At 47.0% G+C, this 19970-nt stretch overlaps 1 protein-coding gene and 1 long non-coding RNA gene across 3 annotated transcripts in view; both read left to right on the forward strand.

The window, feature by feature from the left end:
- The window catches only part of LOC143268912 (uncharacterized), a 184297-nt gene that overhangs the window by 88523 nt on the left and 75804 nt on the right, over positions 1–19970 (forward strand). The gene's annotated exons all lie outside the window — the stretch shown is intronic.
- Positions 1–19970, forward strand: part of Akap12 (A-kinase anchoring protein 12) — a 96954-nt gene that overhangs the window by 42538 nt on the left and 34446 nt on the right. For both annotated transcript variants that reach the window (XM_076552816.1, XM_076552817.1), the window contains one exon: positions 10086–10200. In XM_076552816.1, coding sequence (XP_076408931.1) covers positions 10086–10200 — 115 coding nt within the window. The remainder of the gene's footprint in view (positions 1–10085; positions 10201–19970) is intronic.

The raw sequence follows: 19970 nt of genomic DNA on the forward strand, positions 1-19970 counted from the left end.
GATTCCAGATCCCAGTTTGAAAAAGGCTGGTTTTTTTAAGAGGTCTAATTTGCAGACAATGCTCCTAATTAAGTGAGTTCACCGTGGGGTTTGTTTACACAGCGATATTATGTTAATTACTTTCTAGGCTGTTCAACAGTCTGAATATTTGAAATGTTTGGTTGACTGGAAAACGGATTGTGCATGCAAAGAGCAAAGGGGTCGCTTCTGTGGCCACCTTGTCGTACTTACTCTCATGATGAAGACACAGTTGAGATCTTCCTCCTGAAATCACTTAAGAAATTTTAACGAAAATTATTATAAGAAAAGGAAGGCTGAGGATTCACAGACAGTGGCCAAGGGCACCATCGAGCGGCACTGACGGGACCTCAGCTTGTGTTCTGTGTAGGTACCATCCCAGATCTTTACTCAGACAGGAAACGTGACATTGTCCATAGCAACAGAGAAGTAGTCTGCTATGAAAATGAGAATTTTCATGTTTTAAAAAAGATTTATTTCAGCTGGGCAGTGGTGGTGCATACCTTTAATCCCAGCACTCAGGAGACAGAGATAGGCAGATCTGTGAGTTCGAGGCCAGCCTGGTCTACAAAGCAAGTTCCAGGACAGCCAGAGCTGTTACATAGAGAAACCCTATCTCAAAAAAACAAAACAAAAAGGATTTATTTTATTTTAAATTTGTGTGTGTGTGTGTGTGTGTGTGTGTGTGTGTGTGTGTGTGTGTGTGTCTACAGACATGTGTGTGGGTGACAGAGGAGAGCAGATCCCCCGAAGCTGGAGTTCTAGGTGATTGTGAACCACCCATCCCAGGGGCTGAGACTAGAGTGGATCCTCTCTGCAAGAGCACATGCAGTCTAAAATGTTGAGTCATCTCTGCAGCACCCGGAAAATCAGAATTCTCATACTGAGGTTCACTTGACGGCTGCACGTGTGTTTTCCCTAAGGCGATCAAGTATTCAAATAGCTAAGTGGTGATTTGCATTCACTTGTATTCCGGTGGTCATTTGGGTGATGATGGACAACACCACTGGTTCTAAGTGAGACAGATCTCAGAAGCGGAAGCTCTGAAATGGAGAAGCACGGCTGGGGTGTGGACCGTGGGGCCAGAGTGTTTGCATGCGGTGATGGTGGTGTAAGTATCCTGTCTCTGACTCCTTCAAGTTAAAGCCAGTCGGGAAGGAGGGCTCCCATTGTTTCCTGGTTTCATTCACTGTATCTGAGGGAAAGGAACAACCTGATTACACAGAAAGCTCAGAGTTGGGGGGCATTTGTTGCCTCATCAGCATTTGTGGGGGCTGGGGTGTCACTATGCTCACAAAGGTCTGTTTTATCTCAGCTGCCAGAGAAAAGGACTTCCCGGATCCCTCTAGAGGTCAGCAGCATGGCCTGCTGGATGCACTCTTCTCACTTACACGCCGTTGGAGAGAGTTTTTGGCTCCGCCACTGTCCCGACAATCCTCCTGAAACCCAATGAGCAGTGTGTTTATTGTCTTTGAAAGGTCTTGCTCGTTAAGAGAGCTCATCATAGTCTTCTCTTTCTGATTGCCTGAAGGTTATTTTTCCTCAAATTCACCGAATAGAAATACATGTTCCTCATACTAGAAATTGTACCCATCACCAAGGGCTCAACCATTTCATTATCTTTAAAAAAAAAAAAAATTATTTCTCACTCACTTATTATCAAGTACTATTGGCCACTGAGCCACATCACTGGCTCTATTTTACTGTGTGTGTGTGTGTGTGTGTGTGTGTGTGTGTGTGTGTGTGTGTGTACACTTGAGAACACGCTATGGAGGCCAAAGGACGACCTCAGTGGGCTTCCCCCGGCATGCCGCCCACCTTCTTGTTTGAGGCAGGGTCTCTCTTTCTCCGTGGCAGGGAGCTCACCAGCTGGGTGAGGCTAGCAGAAGGAATCTACCTGTTCTGTCTGAACCATCATGCTTGGAGTTTTCACATGGCTACTGGAGATCAAACTCGGGCAGTAGGGCTCGACCTCAGGTCCTCACGGTTGTGTTGTGAGGACCTCTCCAACTCAGCTTCCTCCTTGGTTCCTCATCTACTGTTTACAACAGAAAAACCTGAAATTTGATCAACTTTATTGAAGTGTTTTTTTTTTTAAGATTTATGTGTGTGTGTGTGTGTGTGTGTGTGTGTGTGCAGGTGCACATGTGTGTGACGCACATGTGTGGGCCCATGGAAGCCTGAAGTCAGATCCCCTGCAACAGAGTTGTAGGAAGTGCCTGATGCGGGTGCTGGGAACCGAACTTGGGTCCCCTGGAAGAGCTCTTAACCCCTGAGCCATCTTTCCAGTCCTCTGTATTGAAGTGTTATGAACTATAAAGGTTTTTCGATTCATTTATTTTATTTGTATGAGTGTTTTGCTTGCACATATGTATGTAAATCATGTGTATGCCTGATGCCTACAGAGATAGGGCAGTGTCGAATCCACTAGAACTGGAGCTCTGTATGGATGGTTGTGAGCTGCCATGTGGGTATTGGGAATCGAACCCAGTCTTCTGCAGGAGCAACTTAACCACTGGGCCATCCTTTCAGCCCCAAAGTCATTTTTAAAAGAGATTCTTGCTGTAATAGCCCAGATTGGCCTCAAACATGTAATTCTCCTGCCTCTGCCTTCCCAATACTAGCATTAGAGGCCAGGTAGCTTTACAGATGTTCTTGTCTATAACCAAATGTTGGAACAAATTTCATTCAAGAAAACTTCTTCTAATTCTGGAAAATCCAAAGACACTAGTTTTCTCATCGCTGTGGCAGAAAATTGACAATAACATTATTAGGAGAGAGGCAGGTTTCATTTTGCTAATACTATTTTTGTTGTTGTTGTTTGTTTGTTTGTTTGTTTTTTTAAAGATTTATTTATTTATTTATTATGTATACAGTGAGTGTTCGGCCTGAAGGCCAGAGGAGAGCACCAGATCTCATTACAGATGGTTGTGAGCCACCATGTGGTTGCTGGGAATTGAACTCAGGACCTCTGTAAGAGCAGCGAGTGCTCTTAACCTCTGAGCCATCTCTCCAGCCCTGCTAATACTATTTTATTGTCCTGGATACCAGAGGACAATTTAGAAAAGATGATCTCAGTGTGATATAAGAGCATATGTCTTCATTTGAACAAATGGACCAGGACTTGTAAAGTGTCTCCAGTGTGCTTTTCTGACTTAGAGACTGTCCCAGATACCATTCATCTGAATCCCAGACAGTCTAGAAACAAGGCTGTACTAGGTCTCGATTTATAATTGGGAAAACGAACTGAGGTGAGGTTTCGGAGCCTGGGGGAATGTGAACCTGACCTCAGAACTTCTAACTGCTCTGCCCCAGGCTGTCTGTGACTGAAAACCCCCTGTGGTGGTTTGAATGAGAAATGTCTCCCATAGGCTCAGGTGTCTGGATGCGGGGTCCTCAGTTGTTCGCTCTGGTTGGGTAGGTTTAGGGGGCGTGGCCTTGCTGGAAGCAGTGCAATGCTAACAGAGTAGCTAGCCTCACCTACTTCAGTGATCTTTCTCTGTTTAATGCTTGAGGTAAAAGATCTTATCCCTTAGCTTCAGGCTTCTGTCACCATGGCTGCCGCTTGATACCATGATGGACTTTTATCCTTTCTGGAACCATATGGCAAAAATAAACCCTCTCTTCCTCAAGTTGTTAGGATATTTCATCACAGCCACAGAAAAATAACTAACATGCTTTCCCCCTCCCCCGCCCCAACAACAAAAACAATAGAAGTAAAACTTCAGGCAGCTCTTCTCCTCCATCATCTCCCTTGCTCCCTTCCTTCAGAAGGAAGGAAGACTGTGAACTTGCACTTGGGACAAAGTCATTGTCACTGGACCCCAGTTATTGAGAACAGATGACATGGCGAAGATGTTACAGTTGACTTGACGTGTGTCAGCCGATATTCTAGGGGTGTGTGTGTGTGTGTGTGTGTGTGTGTGTGTGTGTGTGTGTGTGTGTGTTGCTGGTGATCAAATACGGGACTGTCCGGTGCTAGGTAGATGCTCTGAGCTGTATCTCAGCCTTGGTCAGTATTTTGATGACTGGCTTGACTGAGGGCATTTATATACTAATGACCCATGAGATGGTAAGAGGAACAGAACTTCACACTCAGCTCTAACGGCTTACATAATCTTCACAGGGTTATGAACCATGAGGAGAGCTGGGGCTCCGTGGTAAGTGTCCTGTCTCAAAGCCAGGACAAAAGGCTGAGAGGTCCCTGTTGAACCCATCAAAGCAGACCTGGCCACCGGGTTCTCCCAGCATCCCTCAGTCCTGACGTGTTCCAGGGTCCTTCTGGCTGGCATACCCAGCTCCCTACCATAAACTTCTCCAGCCCAGGGCCTGGCCTCCCTTCCCCTAAGGGCCCTTCCCCAGCCATTTTGGTACCCGCCCCCCCGCCCTTTCCCCTAAGCTTTTGGCCCCTTGGCTGCTGCACTGATTCCCCTTTCTCCCTTTTCCTCTCCTCCTCCATCTCGTCACATGGCTCAGGGTCAGAGTTCAGTGTGATCTGAACTCTCTCCCGTCTCTGCCTCTGGCTATGCTTTCCCTTTTATCTACAATAAACTTTCTTCACAATACCTAGGAGCAACCATGTCCTTCCTATTTCTCTTTTTTCTTTCTTTCTTTCTTTCTTTCTTTCTTTCTTTCTTTCTTTCTTTCTTTCTTTCTTTCTTTCTTTCTCTCTCTCTCTCTCTCTCTCTCTCTCTCTCTCTCTCTCTCTCTCTTTCTTTCTTTCTTTCTTTTTTTTTCCCATTCAGTAAACAATTGTCTACTATGCTCAAGGCCTGGGTTTCTCTCCCTGCACCACACATAGATCATCATCCTGTTTTCTGTTTTTGTTTTGTTTGTTTTTTTAAATTCTCATCATGTGTGCACGTACTTTCTGCCATTGGAGGTTGGGTGAGTTACAGGGGTTGGAGCCGCCTCCTCTGCATGTGACTGATGCTGGACCACTCCCACCTGTGTGGGCCATGCAGGGAAAGTGGAAGGTGGGAACGTGTCTCCTGCAGTGGAGGTAATTCCCCCTCAGCAGTCTTGCCTCTGCCTACATTGTCCTGACAGCTGGCAGGATCTCATGGATTTTTGTCCATTGTTGAAGAAATTCATTAAAGGGCTTGATACTCGGCACAGAGAACTTAGGGCAAGCTCTAGACAGTTCTGTGGTGAAGGGGGGAGAGAGAGGTGCCTGGTAGTTACTCTCAGACATCTTACAGTCCGTCTTGGATGCTCTCGGATGTTCCTAGAGGAAGGCGAGGCTGTTGCTGGAAGCATTTGAGAGTTTCAATTATTTCAATGCTGCTCTGTTGTAATGTGGTAATACTTTACTGGGATAAACTCTGGCTGACCCCCCCAGAGGATATGAGCTTGAAAACACTTAGGGTTTTGATTCGGTCAGAGGAGGCGTCTTTGCTTTTTGAAGCGCAAATCCAGTGGGAAGATTGGGTTTCTGGTACTCATTGTGCTTATGGGGTGAGGGCTGTGTCTTTCTATCCCAATTTTTGTCTCAAAAAGAAATAAATGTATCTCAAATACTAACCCCAAGATGTGTGGATAAAGCTGAGTAAGGAAGCTTCAGAGAGGAAAATGGGCTACAGATTTCCTTCTTTCTTGGTTGAAAACCTTGAATTATAAAATTACCTTCCTCCCTGAACTCTGGATACCGCTGAACCTCATCTGGGCCCCACCTCTTCCTGTCTTGGCATGAGCTGAGTGTAAATCCTGCCGTCTGTAGCCCTGTGAGTCACAGATACGGATTAAAGAGACTGATGGAAAGGTTTAGAGAAGAAATGCTTCTCCGGTGTGTGCAACCAGTGTGTACGCTCCCGTTCTGTGGTTGAAAAAGGCAAGCGCTGGATTTGGAGAGGTGGTTCAGTGGTTATGAGAATGTCCTGCTTTGGCAGGGGACCCAGATTCGGCTCCCAGGACCCATGGAGGGAGGACTGCTCACAACCACCTGTAACTCCAGATTCAGAGGCTCAGAGGCCTGTGGGACCCGAGGGCACCCCACTGATGTGTATATACCCATACATGCATACACACGACTTTAGAAAAGGTTAAGGCACATGCTAATAAATAAGTGTGATAAGCCAGGCACTGTGCTCTATGCCGTTAATCCCAGCACTTACTTGGCAGGCAAAGGCAGATGGATCGCTTTTGTTTGAGGCCAGCGTGGCCTGCCTAGTGAGAGACTGTCTTTCAAATACCAGCCAGTTAAAGGAGGAGGAAGAAGAAGAAAACAGTTAGCTTCTTTTACAGTTTACAATTAACCTAATGTTTATTACAGTGTTAAAGGTGGATTTATTAAGGTGATCTCTTGTTTAATTTTCAACGTCAACTCTTGGTTTTTGCAGTGTCTCATGTCGCCTAGGGTGGTTTTGAACCCCTAATCCCCCTGCCTCTTTCCCCCCACCCAAGTACCTGATGTTGCAGGTTTGGACCACCACGCCTAACACATCAAGATGGAGCCTAAGAGTCATCGAGTTGCCAGGGAACCCACCTAAACGTGCGATTCTGCCCCCACGTCCCCATCCCGCCTTTCACATTGCTAATTCAGTGCAATCCAACCTGTGCCCCGTTCTAGTGCTAGCCAGTTACAATGTGCTGGCTTTTTTGCTGATGGGCCTTATGGAGACAGCACTCTCCCCCCACCCCCACCCCTTATCTTTAGCTTTCATTTAAAATTCCCATCTTTCATATTCTGGTAATCGAAGCCTTGAAGTGGAGCTGTAATCTGAGTATCGCGTGTAATAACTGGACTCAGCATGGGCATTTTGAAGCCGACTGTTCCGTCTCCAGTGTCAGTATGGGGTGTTATTTCAGGGGGAGAGCAAAGAGGGTGAAGGACTTTGCTGGGAAGCTGGAAGAGCATGGTGAAATCAGGCCAGCACACCTCCAGTCTTCTGGTTCTGGAGGCCACGGAACCTTCAAGAATGATCAGTACCTGTTTGTCCGGAGCCAGCCTTTGGCCTGTGGGCAGTGACAGCAGGGGAGAGCTGGGTTTTGTGGCTGGTCCATCCCTCTTTCTTTCTTTCTTTTTGGCTTTTTGGGACAGGGTTTCTCTGTGTAGTTTTGGAGCCTGTCCTGGATCTCGCTCTGTAGACCAGGCTGGTCTCGAACTCACAGAGATCCACCTGGCTCTGCCTCCCGAGTGCTGGGATTAAAGGCGTGCGCCGCCACAGCCCAGCCCTTCCCTCTCTCTTTTAGTGTGTGTGCATGTGCACGGCACATATGTGAAGATTAGAGGACAGCTTCCTATTCCAGTTCTCAGTCACCTTTCACCTTTTGTTTGAGACTGGGCCCTTCATTATTCACCAAGTAGTCCAGGCTAGCCCATGAGCTCCAAGGATCTAGCTGTCTCCATTTCCCATCTCACCATCTCTGGGATTACAGCATGTCACCACACCTGACTTTTTGAATAGGGTCTGGGGATCCAAACCAACTCAGGTCTTCGATTGGAACTGAACCAACCACTCCCGCTGATGGCTGGTGCTTTTTCCCCCCATGAGTTATAGGTTCAATTTGGGTTATCAAGCTTGCATGGCAAACCCTTTACACACCCTGGCCCACATTTAGCAATATTTTTTAAAAAAAAAAACTAATTTGTTTTTATTTTAAATGCATTGGTGTTTTGCCTGCATGTACGTCTGTGTGAGGATGCTGGATCCCCTCAAACTGGAGTCACAGACAGTTGTGAGCTGTCATGTGGGTGCTGGGAATTGAAGCTGGGTCCTCTGGAAGAGCAGCCAGTGCTCTTAACCACTGGGCCATCTCTCCAGCCCATAGCAATCTTTTTAAAGAAAAAGAACAGTTGTTTTCTGGGCTGTGGGAACAGCAGCTGTGACGCCTCGCAGCCTCCTCTCGCCTCCCTCTTCTGTGTCCCCAGGTCTTCTCACACAATCCTTGCCAGGAGAACCTAGTTCTCAGCTTTACCCCCACATCCTGGCTAAAGCCCTAGACACTCCCTGCCTGGCCTAGGATTCCCGGGTCACTGTCATTTGCTCAGCATGTGACTGCTTTGTGGCACTTTGTACAGCTGCCGCTTAGTAATTACATATTTGATCATCAGTTTTGAAGAATGGGGATCATCCTCGGTGGTTAGGAGCACTGGCTGTTCTAGAGGACCCAGGTTTGACTCGCAGAACCCACCTGGCGGTTCACAATCACCTGTATCTCCAGTTCCCGAGGATCTGATTTCCTCTTCTGCCCTTCTTGGGCACTGCATGTGTATGTTGCACAGACATACATACATGCAGGCAAAACACCCAGACGCATAACTAATTAAAATGTAAACCTCAGTTCTAACCGGAGGACGCCTTACTATTTATCAAGCTCAGTTATTTTTCTTAACCTGTATCTAGTCACAAAGAAACATGGCTTTATTTGTTTATTTATTGTTTAGTTTTAAACGGTTTTAAAAAGCAGAGCTGGATCTTACCATTTTTTTTAAATTGATTTACTTTATTTTATGTGTGCGGGTGTTTTGCCTGCATGTATTTATGTGTACCATGTGTGCCTTGTCCCCTTGGAGGCCAGAAGAAGGCATCAGATCCTCTGCAACTAGAGTTCTAGATGGTTGTGAGTCCCCGTGTGGGTACCTGGGGCAAACATGGTCCTCTGTAAAAGCAGTCGGTATTCTTAACCCTAAGCTATTTCTCTAGTGCCCAGCCCTTCTTTTAAATTTTAACATGTATTTGCGTGTGCTGGTGAACATACCTATGTGTTGTATGTGTGTGTGGAGTGGCATGGGAGGTCAAAGGGCAGCTTGTGGGGGCTGGTTTTCTCCGTCTACCAGAGATCAAACTTGGTGAACGGACTTGGCAGGAAGTGCCGTTATCCACAGATCCATCTTTCCAGCTCAAAAGTTGGGCTGTATTAAAAGGCATTTGAACAGATTTAGGAATAGGCATTGGTAGAAAGAGAGATGCTCAGGGGGAAGAATACGATATATCCAAGAGCGTGGGTGTGGATTTTTAAAACCAAAGACACTGAGATGCTATTTTATAGGGAAAACATATTTTTAGGGTCAGAGATGATAGATTTCTCCCCTAGCACACCAAGGCCCTGGGTCCCCACCACCACAAGGAAGCGTAAAAAGAAAGGAACGAGAAAAGTCTGGCTTCCATGCTAGTCTGTAAGCTCAGTGTGGTAAGACTCACCTGAGTTCTTCATTGTAGTTTCTGCAACGGGATCTTGACTAGTGAACGCACAAAAGAAGGAGCGGACGGATATGTACACACACTTCACACACCAGGGTCCGTCTTTGGGTGTTAGGACATCGTGTACTCTACACGGTTGCTGAAGATGAATATAGAACTTACATCTTCTTCATCATGGAACCTCCGTTTCTCTGTATTCCTCCAGTTCATAGTTTATACTCTGAAAGTCGAGCTCACCTTTCTTTTTCTTTCTTTCTTTCTTTCTTTCTTTCTTTCTTTCTTTCTTTCTTTCTTTCTTTCTTTCTTTCTTTCTTTCTTCCTTCCTTCCTTCCTTCCTTCCTTCCTTCCTTCCTTCCTTCCTTCCTTCCTTCCTTCCTTCCTTCCTTCCTTTCTTTCTTTTTTAATTTTTCTTTATTAAGAAATGTTCTACTCACTCCACCTACCACCCACACAGTCACCCCTCCTCCCTCCTCCCACCCCCCAGCCCTCTCTCCCAAGTCACCCGTACCCCCACATCTCCCAAATCAAGCTCTTCCATGGGGAGTCAGCAGAGCCCGGCACACTGAGCCTAGGCAAGTCCAAGCCCCTCCCCACTGCACCAAGGCTGTGCAAGGTGTCACACCACAGGCACTGGATTCCCAGAAGCCTGCCCATGCATCAGGGACAGATCTCAATCCCCTTGCCTGGGTGCCCCCAAACAGTTCAAGACAAACAACCGTCTTCCGTGTCCAGAGGGCCTAGTCCAGTCCCATGGGGACTACACAACCATCAGTCCAGAGTTCATGGGCTTCCACTAGTGTGGCCGGTCATCTCTGCACGTCCTCCCATCATGATCTCGATGTCCCTCACCTGCAGGATCCCTCCTCTCGCTCATCCATTGGATTCCCGGGAGCTCACCTTTCCATGACTTTGTCTTCCCCCCAGCTCCTACAGAAGAATGGTCAGCTGTCTGCTGTCAATGGCGTGGCTGAACAAGGAGATGACCACGTCCAAGAGGGAAACCAGGACGGGCAGGAGGAAGAAGTCATTGTTGAAGACGGTAAGCCCTCCTTGCAGGCCAGGCTGGCTTTGGCAGGACACCACGAGCATACTTGCAGTGAACCATGAACTAGGTTGTCACAGACTGTCAGTAGAAAACACTGTCATACTGTCTCAAGGTGGATGATGCCAACAATACCGTCAGCTGGTCTCAAAAGGAGATATTTAAACTGACCCTTTGGGTAGTGGTATTCGCTCCACCCATGACCTTGGGCTATGTGGGGGGGGGGCGGTCAAAGGAGGTGGTGCTTTCTGCAGTTGTATGTGACCTCTTATAAGGAGTTGGAGAAGGGTCACATGACACTTCTCCCTGCTCCTGCTTGCGAGGTGGATTTGCCCCCAGTCAGATGAGAGGACGACTTGAGGTAGCCCCTGTACTCGAGGGTTGACATCCCGCTCTCTTTCTTCAATATTCTTACCTGGGATCTTAATGGGTTTTTTGTTTGTTTGTATTTGTTTAAATCATTGTCCCTTAGCCGTGCGTGATGTCAGATGGGAGTTCTCATTGGAAATACCAAAGTCATGTTTGCTTTAGGAGAGTGAGGACCCAACACCTCCCTGAACTAAAAATTAAAGTAACAATTCAGCATCACTCTAGAGAGGAAGCCTGCGCCACCCACACAGATTTCCTGGCAGGTGCATGCCGCTCTTTTGCCTGAACTGGGATGTGCTTCATGGCTTCCAGCTCTGGAGTGTGGCGGCGGGGAAGTGTCAATGGGCGGGTGGATCTTTCGCCCAAGTGTTGCTTCCGTGTTGGTTCATGGGGGAGGAGCATTGGGGTCATGGTCCATTCAATTCAAGATAGAGTGGAGTCATTGAGCTACTCGGCAGGTAAAGGTGATTGATTGCCAGTCTGAATTCAGTGCCCAGGACCCACATGATAGAAAGACTAAACTGACACCAGAAAATCGTCCTCCGGCCTACGCATGCGCGCACGCGCTCACACGCGAGGTATGCAAATAAATAAACATAATTTTTAAAAGATATATTCAGTGAGGGTTTGACATGTAGTAACTTGGCTCCGACGAGCAATATAAATAAGAGGCAGATGAAAGGGTTGGGCATCGCCTTGCCGGATAAGATTCTTTGAACACATGGAATACGTTTCTCCTCTCCTATGCCCCCACAGTGCTGCGTCAAGCCGGGAGCTGCTTTGAAGTTGGTGGGAACACTGATCTTTATATATTACCACAGACACCATATAAAGTTAGAAATGCACACACAGTCTCAGAGACGGAGTATTTCCCTGACCTAGTGTGAGAGTTTCAAATAATAATACCCACCAGACAGCTGGAGAGGACCCAAATCAAATTCCCAAGGCCAGGCCTTTGTCCTTTCCACGTTCATTTTCAATTAAACCAAATAGCGGCTGGTGCGTCTCTGTGGGTAAGGCTGTGTGTGTACAGGTGCATGTTTGTACGTGTGGAGGCCAGAGGACACGCTCAGGAGCCAGCCGCCTTGTTTTCTCAGACAGGATCTCTCACTGGCCTGAAGCTTTTCAAATAGGCTTGGCTGGTTGACCAGCAGTCCCCAGGGATCTGCCTCTCTAGCAGAGATCACAAGTTTGTGCCACCGTGGCCTGGCTGTCTTAGTGGGTTCTGGGACTCCAACTCGGGAACTTTATGGTCTGTGCCACCCCCACAGCTGTCTGGTGACTTTTTAAAAACTCCACTGAAGTCATGTGGCTCCGATGCTTCAGGGAAGTTTATCACCAAGACTAGGTTTTCTGCTTCTGATACTTCCCAACAGGGGACACGGGAAGGCAGTCAGTGGAGGATTTAACACAACAGAACCTAAGGGTAAGAAGAGGCTTCGAGAGATGAGGTGAGGCAATTCAGGTGGGGCAGCTATCTGAGATCAAGGACAGCATAATCCAGAGAAGCTGGATTCCAGATATATCAGCATTTGGGACTAGGGCTGAACGAAGCCCAGTGTTCGGAGCACGTGTCTGTAGTGTGCAAGGCCCAGGTTTATGCACAGCAGTGCAAGAAGTGAGATGCTTATTAGCAGAACTGAGAGCAGTGAGTGCCAACATTTGATGTGGCCACCTCCCATGTCACATTAGGGTTAGAAGTCATGGCCTCGTGTATTGTAAGCAAGTGTTCCTGCCTGACTACCTAGCTGCATCAGCAGCAGCAGTAGTCATGACAATGCCGTGGGCTAGGCAATACTCCTGAGACTTGAACCAAGGTGATTAGAGTCCTGAACTGGCGATTACCCACTGCACTGTGCCCATGCAGGGCACATGTAGAAGCTGCCTAGAGAGTTTCCCATGAGCCTGATCTGCTGGCCACTGGCTGCATGTGGCCTAGGATAGCTGTGAATGTGACCCAGAACAAAATCACAAGCTTCCTGAAAACATCATGAGATGCTTTTTTTTGTATAATTTTTTTTTTTTAGTAATATGATTTGATAGCATGTTTCTTGAGTGTGAACTTTGTAGACGACAAGATTGTGTTGTGGTGTCAAAACCGGACAGGCCTGAATGAAAGCCAAGACAGAAGAACTAGGACTAGATAGGAGAAAGCGAAAATCAGTGTGGCTTGGGAATATTCTGTGGACAGTTTTGAGATCTCTGAAATAAGACAGAAAGAGAGAGCTTCTTTTTCTAAGGGAGCTTCTTTTTTTCAAAAAATTCAATTGTTTCCATTTCTTTACTGTGTGTATGTGAATGTTTGCCCATACACTCACTTATTTGTGAGTGTGTGGAGGTTTGAGTGGTTTTGTGGGGTTCTATCTATCTGTCTGTCTGTCTGTCTGTCTGTTTTGCGTGCGTGCGTGCGTGCGTGCGTGTGTGTGTGTGTGTGTGTGTGTGTACACCACAGTGCATATGTGGAAATGTGTGTGTGTACATGCCACGGTGCATGTGTGGAAGTGTGTATGACACAGTGCATGTGTGGAAGTCAGAGGACTGCCCACAGGAGTCAGTTCTCACCTTCTATTGTGTGAAATCCAGTAATCAAATTCAAGTTGTCAGGCTTGGCCACTAGCACCTTGACTCATTGGTCGATATTGTAAGTTCCTAAGGGGGCTTCCTATGTGCCCTAACTGTTCTGTGGGCTAGGCATGTGGGAGGGGGTCAGGCACATGTCCCATAAGATCTTGAGAGCTCAGTGTCTCTAATAGTCTGTGACATGTTTCCTGGAGGCTTACTGCTTGCTGTCTTCCTTTCCTCCAGATGTGATCTCTCAGGACATTCCAGCCACATGGCTAAACACCAGCTTTCATAGAAACCCATTCTGTCCCCACCCATGTCTGTATTCCATGGCTTCCCTGAGCCGACCCAGGCTGTGGACCGTGGCTGGCCTGGGAAGTTTGGGCACACACCAAATGTTGAGTGTCAGATACGGGAAGAAACAGACTCTGTCCTTCAGAAGATCCTGAAGAAAGCTCAACTTCTGGGAAAGGCTAACCTCCCCCGGAGAGGGCTGGGGAGGCCACTGTGAGAACTGCAGGCAGAGTTTTTCATCCGGACAGCCAGCTCCCCAGTAACCACACAGAAACTTAATATTAATTTTAAATGCTTGGCCGATAGCTCAGGCTTGTTACTAACCAACTCTTACAACTTAAATTAACCCATAGTTCTTATCTACGCTCTGCCACATGGCAGTACCTTTTTCCAACATGGCTTGTTCACCTCCTGCTTCTTCTGCATCTCCTCAGGCCCCCTTGACTCCACCCTTCTTCTTCCCAGTTTTCTCTCTGCCCTGAAAATCCTGCCTAGCTATTGGCCAGTCAGTTCTTTATTAACAATGAGAGCAATATATCTTTATGGTGTACAGAAGGATTATTAACTTCCCATTTCTATTGATACTGCTCTAACTAGTTGCTAAACAAAATGTTTAAAGAACCCCATACCCCATACAGGTAGCCCAGTGGTATCTCAGATCTGAGTATATTTGGATGTACCCTTCATAAGGCAGGAATTTCTGGGTGTTTCTGTGGTGCTGGCATGGAGCCCTGGGCTGTTCCACACCTGCTAGGTAGGTGCCCTACCTCGGGGTACACCCTGAGCTGTCTCTATTTCTTCTCTTGAGATTTGCCTTTTTGCAGAGTCTATGTAGCAAAAATACCATGTCTTCATCTTCCTGGTCACATGTGTGTGAGTTAAAAGAACAGGGGTGCTCCACCCATGTTTTCGGCCACTGTTCTGCACATAGGTCTTACACTGTTTGCACACCCAGAGCCGAGGGCATTTACACAGCAGCAGTGACAGTGGCATTTGTCCTCTGGTGCTTTGTAGTTGGCATCTGTCACTTTGAATGTATCAGCCAGAGGAGCCCGTGCATGGCCTGTTCACCAGAGAGTGGTAAGGAGGCTGCAAACAGGGTAGTATTTCTGTTACACTTGCTGAGCCAGGAGCTCACCCATCCTCCACCCCTCCAGGGCATGGTGAAGGCAGAGGTCTCTGGAGAGTCTAGTCCTCATTTCACAGTAACCCACTTCTCTGCGTCTCGACGTTATCCCTCAAGGACGGCCATAAGTGGAAGACTCGTACTCAATCATCTAATGGCTGAATTTGCAGCATTGTGGAGAGTTCATTTTTATAATGGTGCTTATTTATGTTGTCACTTGCTGTATTGAATTTGAGCTTCCCTATTCCTGGTGCTGAATGCCTGTGGGATATGGACAGACCAAAGGTGGCCATTGCCTAATTATCATCCGTTTGAGCCTGTTGCCTTATGGATAAGCCACTCTAGAATTGAAAGTAATTCTTCCTTCTCTGGGGTGTGTAAGAACTTTATCTGGAGTGTATGCACACTAACACCTGCCCTTGGTCCCTGTAACAATGACCCTGCACTTGCTTTTCGGCTAAAGGCTGCTTTCCCTACTCAGAAGAACTATTTTATGATTTTTTTTTATTCCTTTTCTATTTCAGCTCGTGATGTAATCTTGTTTCTATTTTTAGGAAGACCTGCCTGCCACCACCCCATTATCCTCCATTCCGCCTCTGTTTTTGCTTGGTGCCAGTTGTTAACATCTGGCATCTGCTGCCTCTCTCACCTCCTCGGGGATGGGGAGGTGGTGAAGGAGACTTTATGTCAGCTTCTTTCCTGTGGTTAAATGTTGCAACCTGTTTTGCTTTATTTTTGTTAGTGTCTCCTTATCTAGCCTAGGATGACCTTAACCTCACAGTAGTCTTCCTGCCTCTGCCTGCCAGGCTTGGCGTTATAGGTGCATACACCATGCCTGCCAGTGCCTTGGCTTTGTGGGTCTGGGCCATGCTCCCTTTTGGGGCAGTAACAAAGCTAGAACCCTTTCGGAGCTCCCAGCTGGGCTTTCAGGTGCTTACCTAATGCGATTAAATCGTGACCAATCCACGGTTAAAGGAATTTATTAGGGGATTAACTCACGACACAGGAAACTCACGATACAGGGAACAGGAATTAATTGTAGCAGGATGGTGGAAAGTGAGGCACAGTCCAATGCTGTTCTCCCGAGAGCTCTGCCCTGGTCCGAACATCCACGAAGAAGAAGGACCCGTGCCTACGTGTATCTCTAGTCTTTAGGATTCCCCCAGTGGCCATGCCCCAGGGGCAGATATCTAATAGCCACCTGCTACTTTGCTAGGGGCGTGGCTTCAGGGCATGGCACAAACAGCCACCCACTACACTTACAGTTGGCTGGCATCTGACATTGCCTGGAAACTGGCAACACCATCCAGACTTGTCCATGAGTGAACAAGGATTCCTAGAAATGCTCTGGAGACAAAGGGAACGCCTCCTCCCCCCAGTATGTGCTCTGGGTTTTCTATCCATTAACGTTACATGGCATTTTTCTCAAGCTCTGTCCCACTGTGCTGGTGTTTTGAGAACTGTAGAGCACTAACACAAAGTAAGCCTTGAGTGAGCTCAAGTGAAAGTCCTTGGGTGTGCAATCCTGGAAACTCAGAGTCATTCCCTGCACCCTGCTGGTGTTGGAATAGCCCAGGCAATCCTCCTGTCTCAGCTCCTCAAGTGCTGCGGTTGTAGGTGCATGCCACTGGGTTCTGTTTCTTCATCCTCTTTCTAGATTACTTGATATTAGAGGAGTAGAACTCAGGTGAGGGTGCTTAATTGCACATGCGCACCCACACACTCGCGGGCATACGTGACCTTCACTTGACTGCATCCCTTTATATCTGCGCATTCCTATCTGTGAAACGAGTGTGCTCATCTATCTCCGACGCCTGACTCATATCAGTATTACTCCTTTGGGCTGTAAACCACAGAGGATTAGCTAATGCAGACACCTGAGCATCCCTGGGCAGGTGCTTAAAATGTCATTATGCCTATTTAGAAAATGATTTCTGTGTTTTTTTTTTTTTCTTAACCTGACATGAAAAGTTAGTTTCTGGATCTGCAGCTTTAATTTTAATTGGGATAAAAGGCTCCTGAAGGGGACATTTTATTGAATAATAATTTGCTTCGGAGTCATCTAGGCATGAAGAGCCAGGTTAACGGCTTTATAAATGAGGGTAGCCACAAGGTGTCACGTGGCTCTCTAGTGTGTGTGCTCTGTTGAGCTCCTGGAAGATTGTGACTCAAAAGAAGAATGGATGGAAGAGATGTGGACAAAAGCCATGGCTTCCCTGTCCACTGACTCCAGGGGTGTTACCTATAGGTTACAGTTCTGCCCGCTGCCCTGTTTAGAGCTGTGCTCTTTGAGGGGATGATGGGGGCGCACAGTGAGTGTGTTATCTGGCTTTCTGGCACTATGACAAGATCCCCAAGGAAGCTAGCCGACAAAGAGAAAAAAAAAATCAATTTGGCTCACTGCTTTATAGGCTTTAGTCTAAGCCTCGGGGCATCCATTGCTTTGGGTTTCAGGTAGGGGTGCCAGATAGTCAGGTCCAGAGCACATGAAGAAATGAGCTGCTCATCTCATGCTCAGAAGCAAAATGAACAGGAAGGGGGTTGTCCCATAATCCATTTCAGGGGTATGCCCCAATAACTTAAGGCCCTCCCACTACAGCTCTACTCCTAAAAGCATGCACCACCCTCCAATAACACCATACTGGGGGGGGGGTGTTCAGCATCCCAACCAGAGGAGTTAGGCGAAGAAAACATATTTTCTTGGTTTAAAATTCAGCCTCTAGGCCAGCAAGATGGCTCAGCAGGTAAAGGCAATTGCCGCACAAGCCTGGTATCCTGAGTTTGAATCCCTGGAACTCACGTGAAGGGTGAAGGAGAGAACAGACGCCACAAAGTTGTCCTCTACGTGCATACCCACACATAAGCACAGCAGACACACAGATAATCAATAGATGACAACTTGAAGATTGTCTTCATTTGAGGCCAGCTTGGTTTACATTTACACATTTAAGAGACAGGTTGTTGTTGAGTTCTAGGACAACCAGGTCTCTTAAAAAATTGTTTTGTTTTTTTTACTCCAGTTTGTACTTGTACTTATGAGTGTTTTCATATTGCTGTTGTTGCTCAAAAGTCTGTGTAGAGAACTGCCGAGTAGTCCTTGGGCCTCTAGTGTTAACGATACATGCATTAGTTATTCAGGTGAAAAATTGATATATGATAGGTCTAATAAGTGTTATCTTTTTGCTGTTGTTTTTTGAAGATGGGGATCTCTGTAACTCTGGCTGGGCTAGAGTTCAAGAAATCTCCCTTCCTCGGCCACCCAAGTGATGAGATTAAAGACGTGCATGACAATGCATGGCTGCTTTAATATATCTTTATATGTTTAAACATGTGTGTGTGTGTGTGTGTGTGTGTGTGTGTGTGTGTGTGTGTGTGTGCTCATACACACACCAGTCACTAGAATTGGTATTCTCTTTCTACCATAAGAGTCCCAGAGATCAAACTCCGGTCACCAGGCTTGACAGCAAGTGGTTTTTTTTGTTTTGTTTTGTTTTTGATGGAGCCATCCTGCCTCCAGCGTTAGTGAATCTTAACGTGGGTGTGTCGTGATTAGAAAGGTGCCAAACATGTGGCCATTACCTCACTGTATGAGTCTTCTGGGGCTGCTCTAGCAGAGCTGTAGGTCAGATGACGTAGAGACAGACGTTTATCATTCTCAGAGTCTGGTGAACAGGTTCCACGACTCCGGAGGCCTCGCCTTGGCTTGCAGGTGACTGCTTTTTGGCCAACCCACATGTCCTTCCTTCCTACATTCCTAGATGCTCTAAGTGTCCAAATTTCTTCTCATGAGGAGAACATCAGGTAGTTTGGGTGAGAGCCCACCCTAAGTGACCTCATTTTAAAACTGTTTATCCAGCTTTTTTATTTTTATGTTAAAGACTCTCAACCAGGGGCTGGAGAGATGGCTCAGCGGTTAAGAGCACTGACTGCTCTTCCAGAGGACCTGGGTTCAATTTCCAGCACCCACGTGGCAGCTCAATGCTGTCTATAACTCCGGTTCCAGGGGATTTGACACCCTCACACAGACATGCATGCAGGCAAAACACCAACGCACACAAAATAAAAGTAAAGAAAAAAAAGACTCAGCTGGGTGGTGGTGGCCCACACCTTTAATCCTAGCTCTTGGGAGGCAGAGGCGGACAGATCTCTGTGAGTTTGAGGACAACCTGTTGTACAAGTGAGTTCCAGGACAGCCAGATACATAGAGAAACCCTGCCTTGGGGTGAAAAAGGCTCTCCCCATGTTTTCCCTGAACTTGTTCTATAGCTCTAGGTTAGAGCTGCCATTCTTGGCTTAATTGCCTCTTTAAGGGGCCCCTCTCTTCAGGAACTGGGGATGTGGCTCAGTTGGAGTGTTTATTCAGCATCCACAAAGTCCTGGGTTCGAGCGCTAGAGCCACATTCAATTGGGATATGGTGGCATCTGCCTATAAAGAAGCTCACAGGAAGCTGGGCGGTGCTGGCGCACGCCTTTAATCCCAGAGGCAGAGCCAGGCGGAAGTCTGTGAGTTCGAGGCCAGCCTGTTCTACAGAGCGAGATCCAGGACAGGCACCAAAAGTACAAGGAGAAACCCTGTCTTGAAAAAACAAAAACAAACAAAAAAAGAGAAGCTCACAGGAGATAATGAAAGGGGGGGTCAGAAGTTCAAGGTCATCCTCAGCTACATTAGCCCATTCAAGGCCAATTTAGGCTGCATGAGAACTTGTCTCTAAAAATTAAAGAAAAAGCGGGGGACTCTATCCAAATGAGGAGGTATCAGGTAGTGGGAGGGGGCAGTTAGCCTAGCACACTACCCCTGTGGTTGTTAGATCACAAAGTCAAATTTGGGACCAAGAAGCCTTAGTGGAAGACAGCTGTGAGGATGGGATGTCAGGTCCCTGCCCACTGTAGCCTCCTCTTCTGGGGAGTTTTCTCCATAAAAGGAGGCCTGAAAATCTGCCGCCCTCCGACTGCCCTCCCAGTTCCAGGGCTGACTTCGAGGGCTGCGTAGAGCACACTCATCCCCCCCTTTTCACAGGCAGCCCCCTAAGTATTTTGCAAACATCCATCATGTCTCTTCTTTCATCTTTCCTAATATCTCCAGAGAGAAGAAGCTGCCTTGAATTAAAAGGAAAAAAAAAGAAGAAAAAAAAAAAAAAAAAGAAAAAAAAAAACCGCCAGGACTTATGTATATTTCCAGCAGGAATGTGCTGGATGGAGGCCTGCCAAAACCAACTAGATTTCACTAGTACTGCTTCTTGGTTTTAAGTTTATTTCTCCACCTCTTTAAAACAGAAGAATAAAGCCAGGCCTGCTGCTGCATGCCTGGAATCCCCGCGCTTGGGAGGTAAAGGCTGGGGCAACTGTTCAAGGTCCCCTTCAGCTCTATATTGAGTTCGAGGCTAACCTGGGGTACAGAAGACCTTTTTCAAAAAAA

Source organism: Peromyscus maniculatus, chromosome 16 (genome assembly GCF_049852395.1).
Source record: "Peromyscus maniculatus bairdii isolate BWxNUB_F1_BW_parent chromosome 16, HU_Pman_BW_mat_3.1, whole genome shotgun sequence".
Taxonomy (NCBI): domain Eukaryota; kingdom Metazoa; phylum Chordata; class Mammalia; order Rodentia; family Cricetidae; genus Peromyscus; species Peromyscus maniculatus.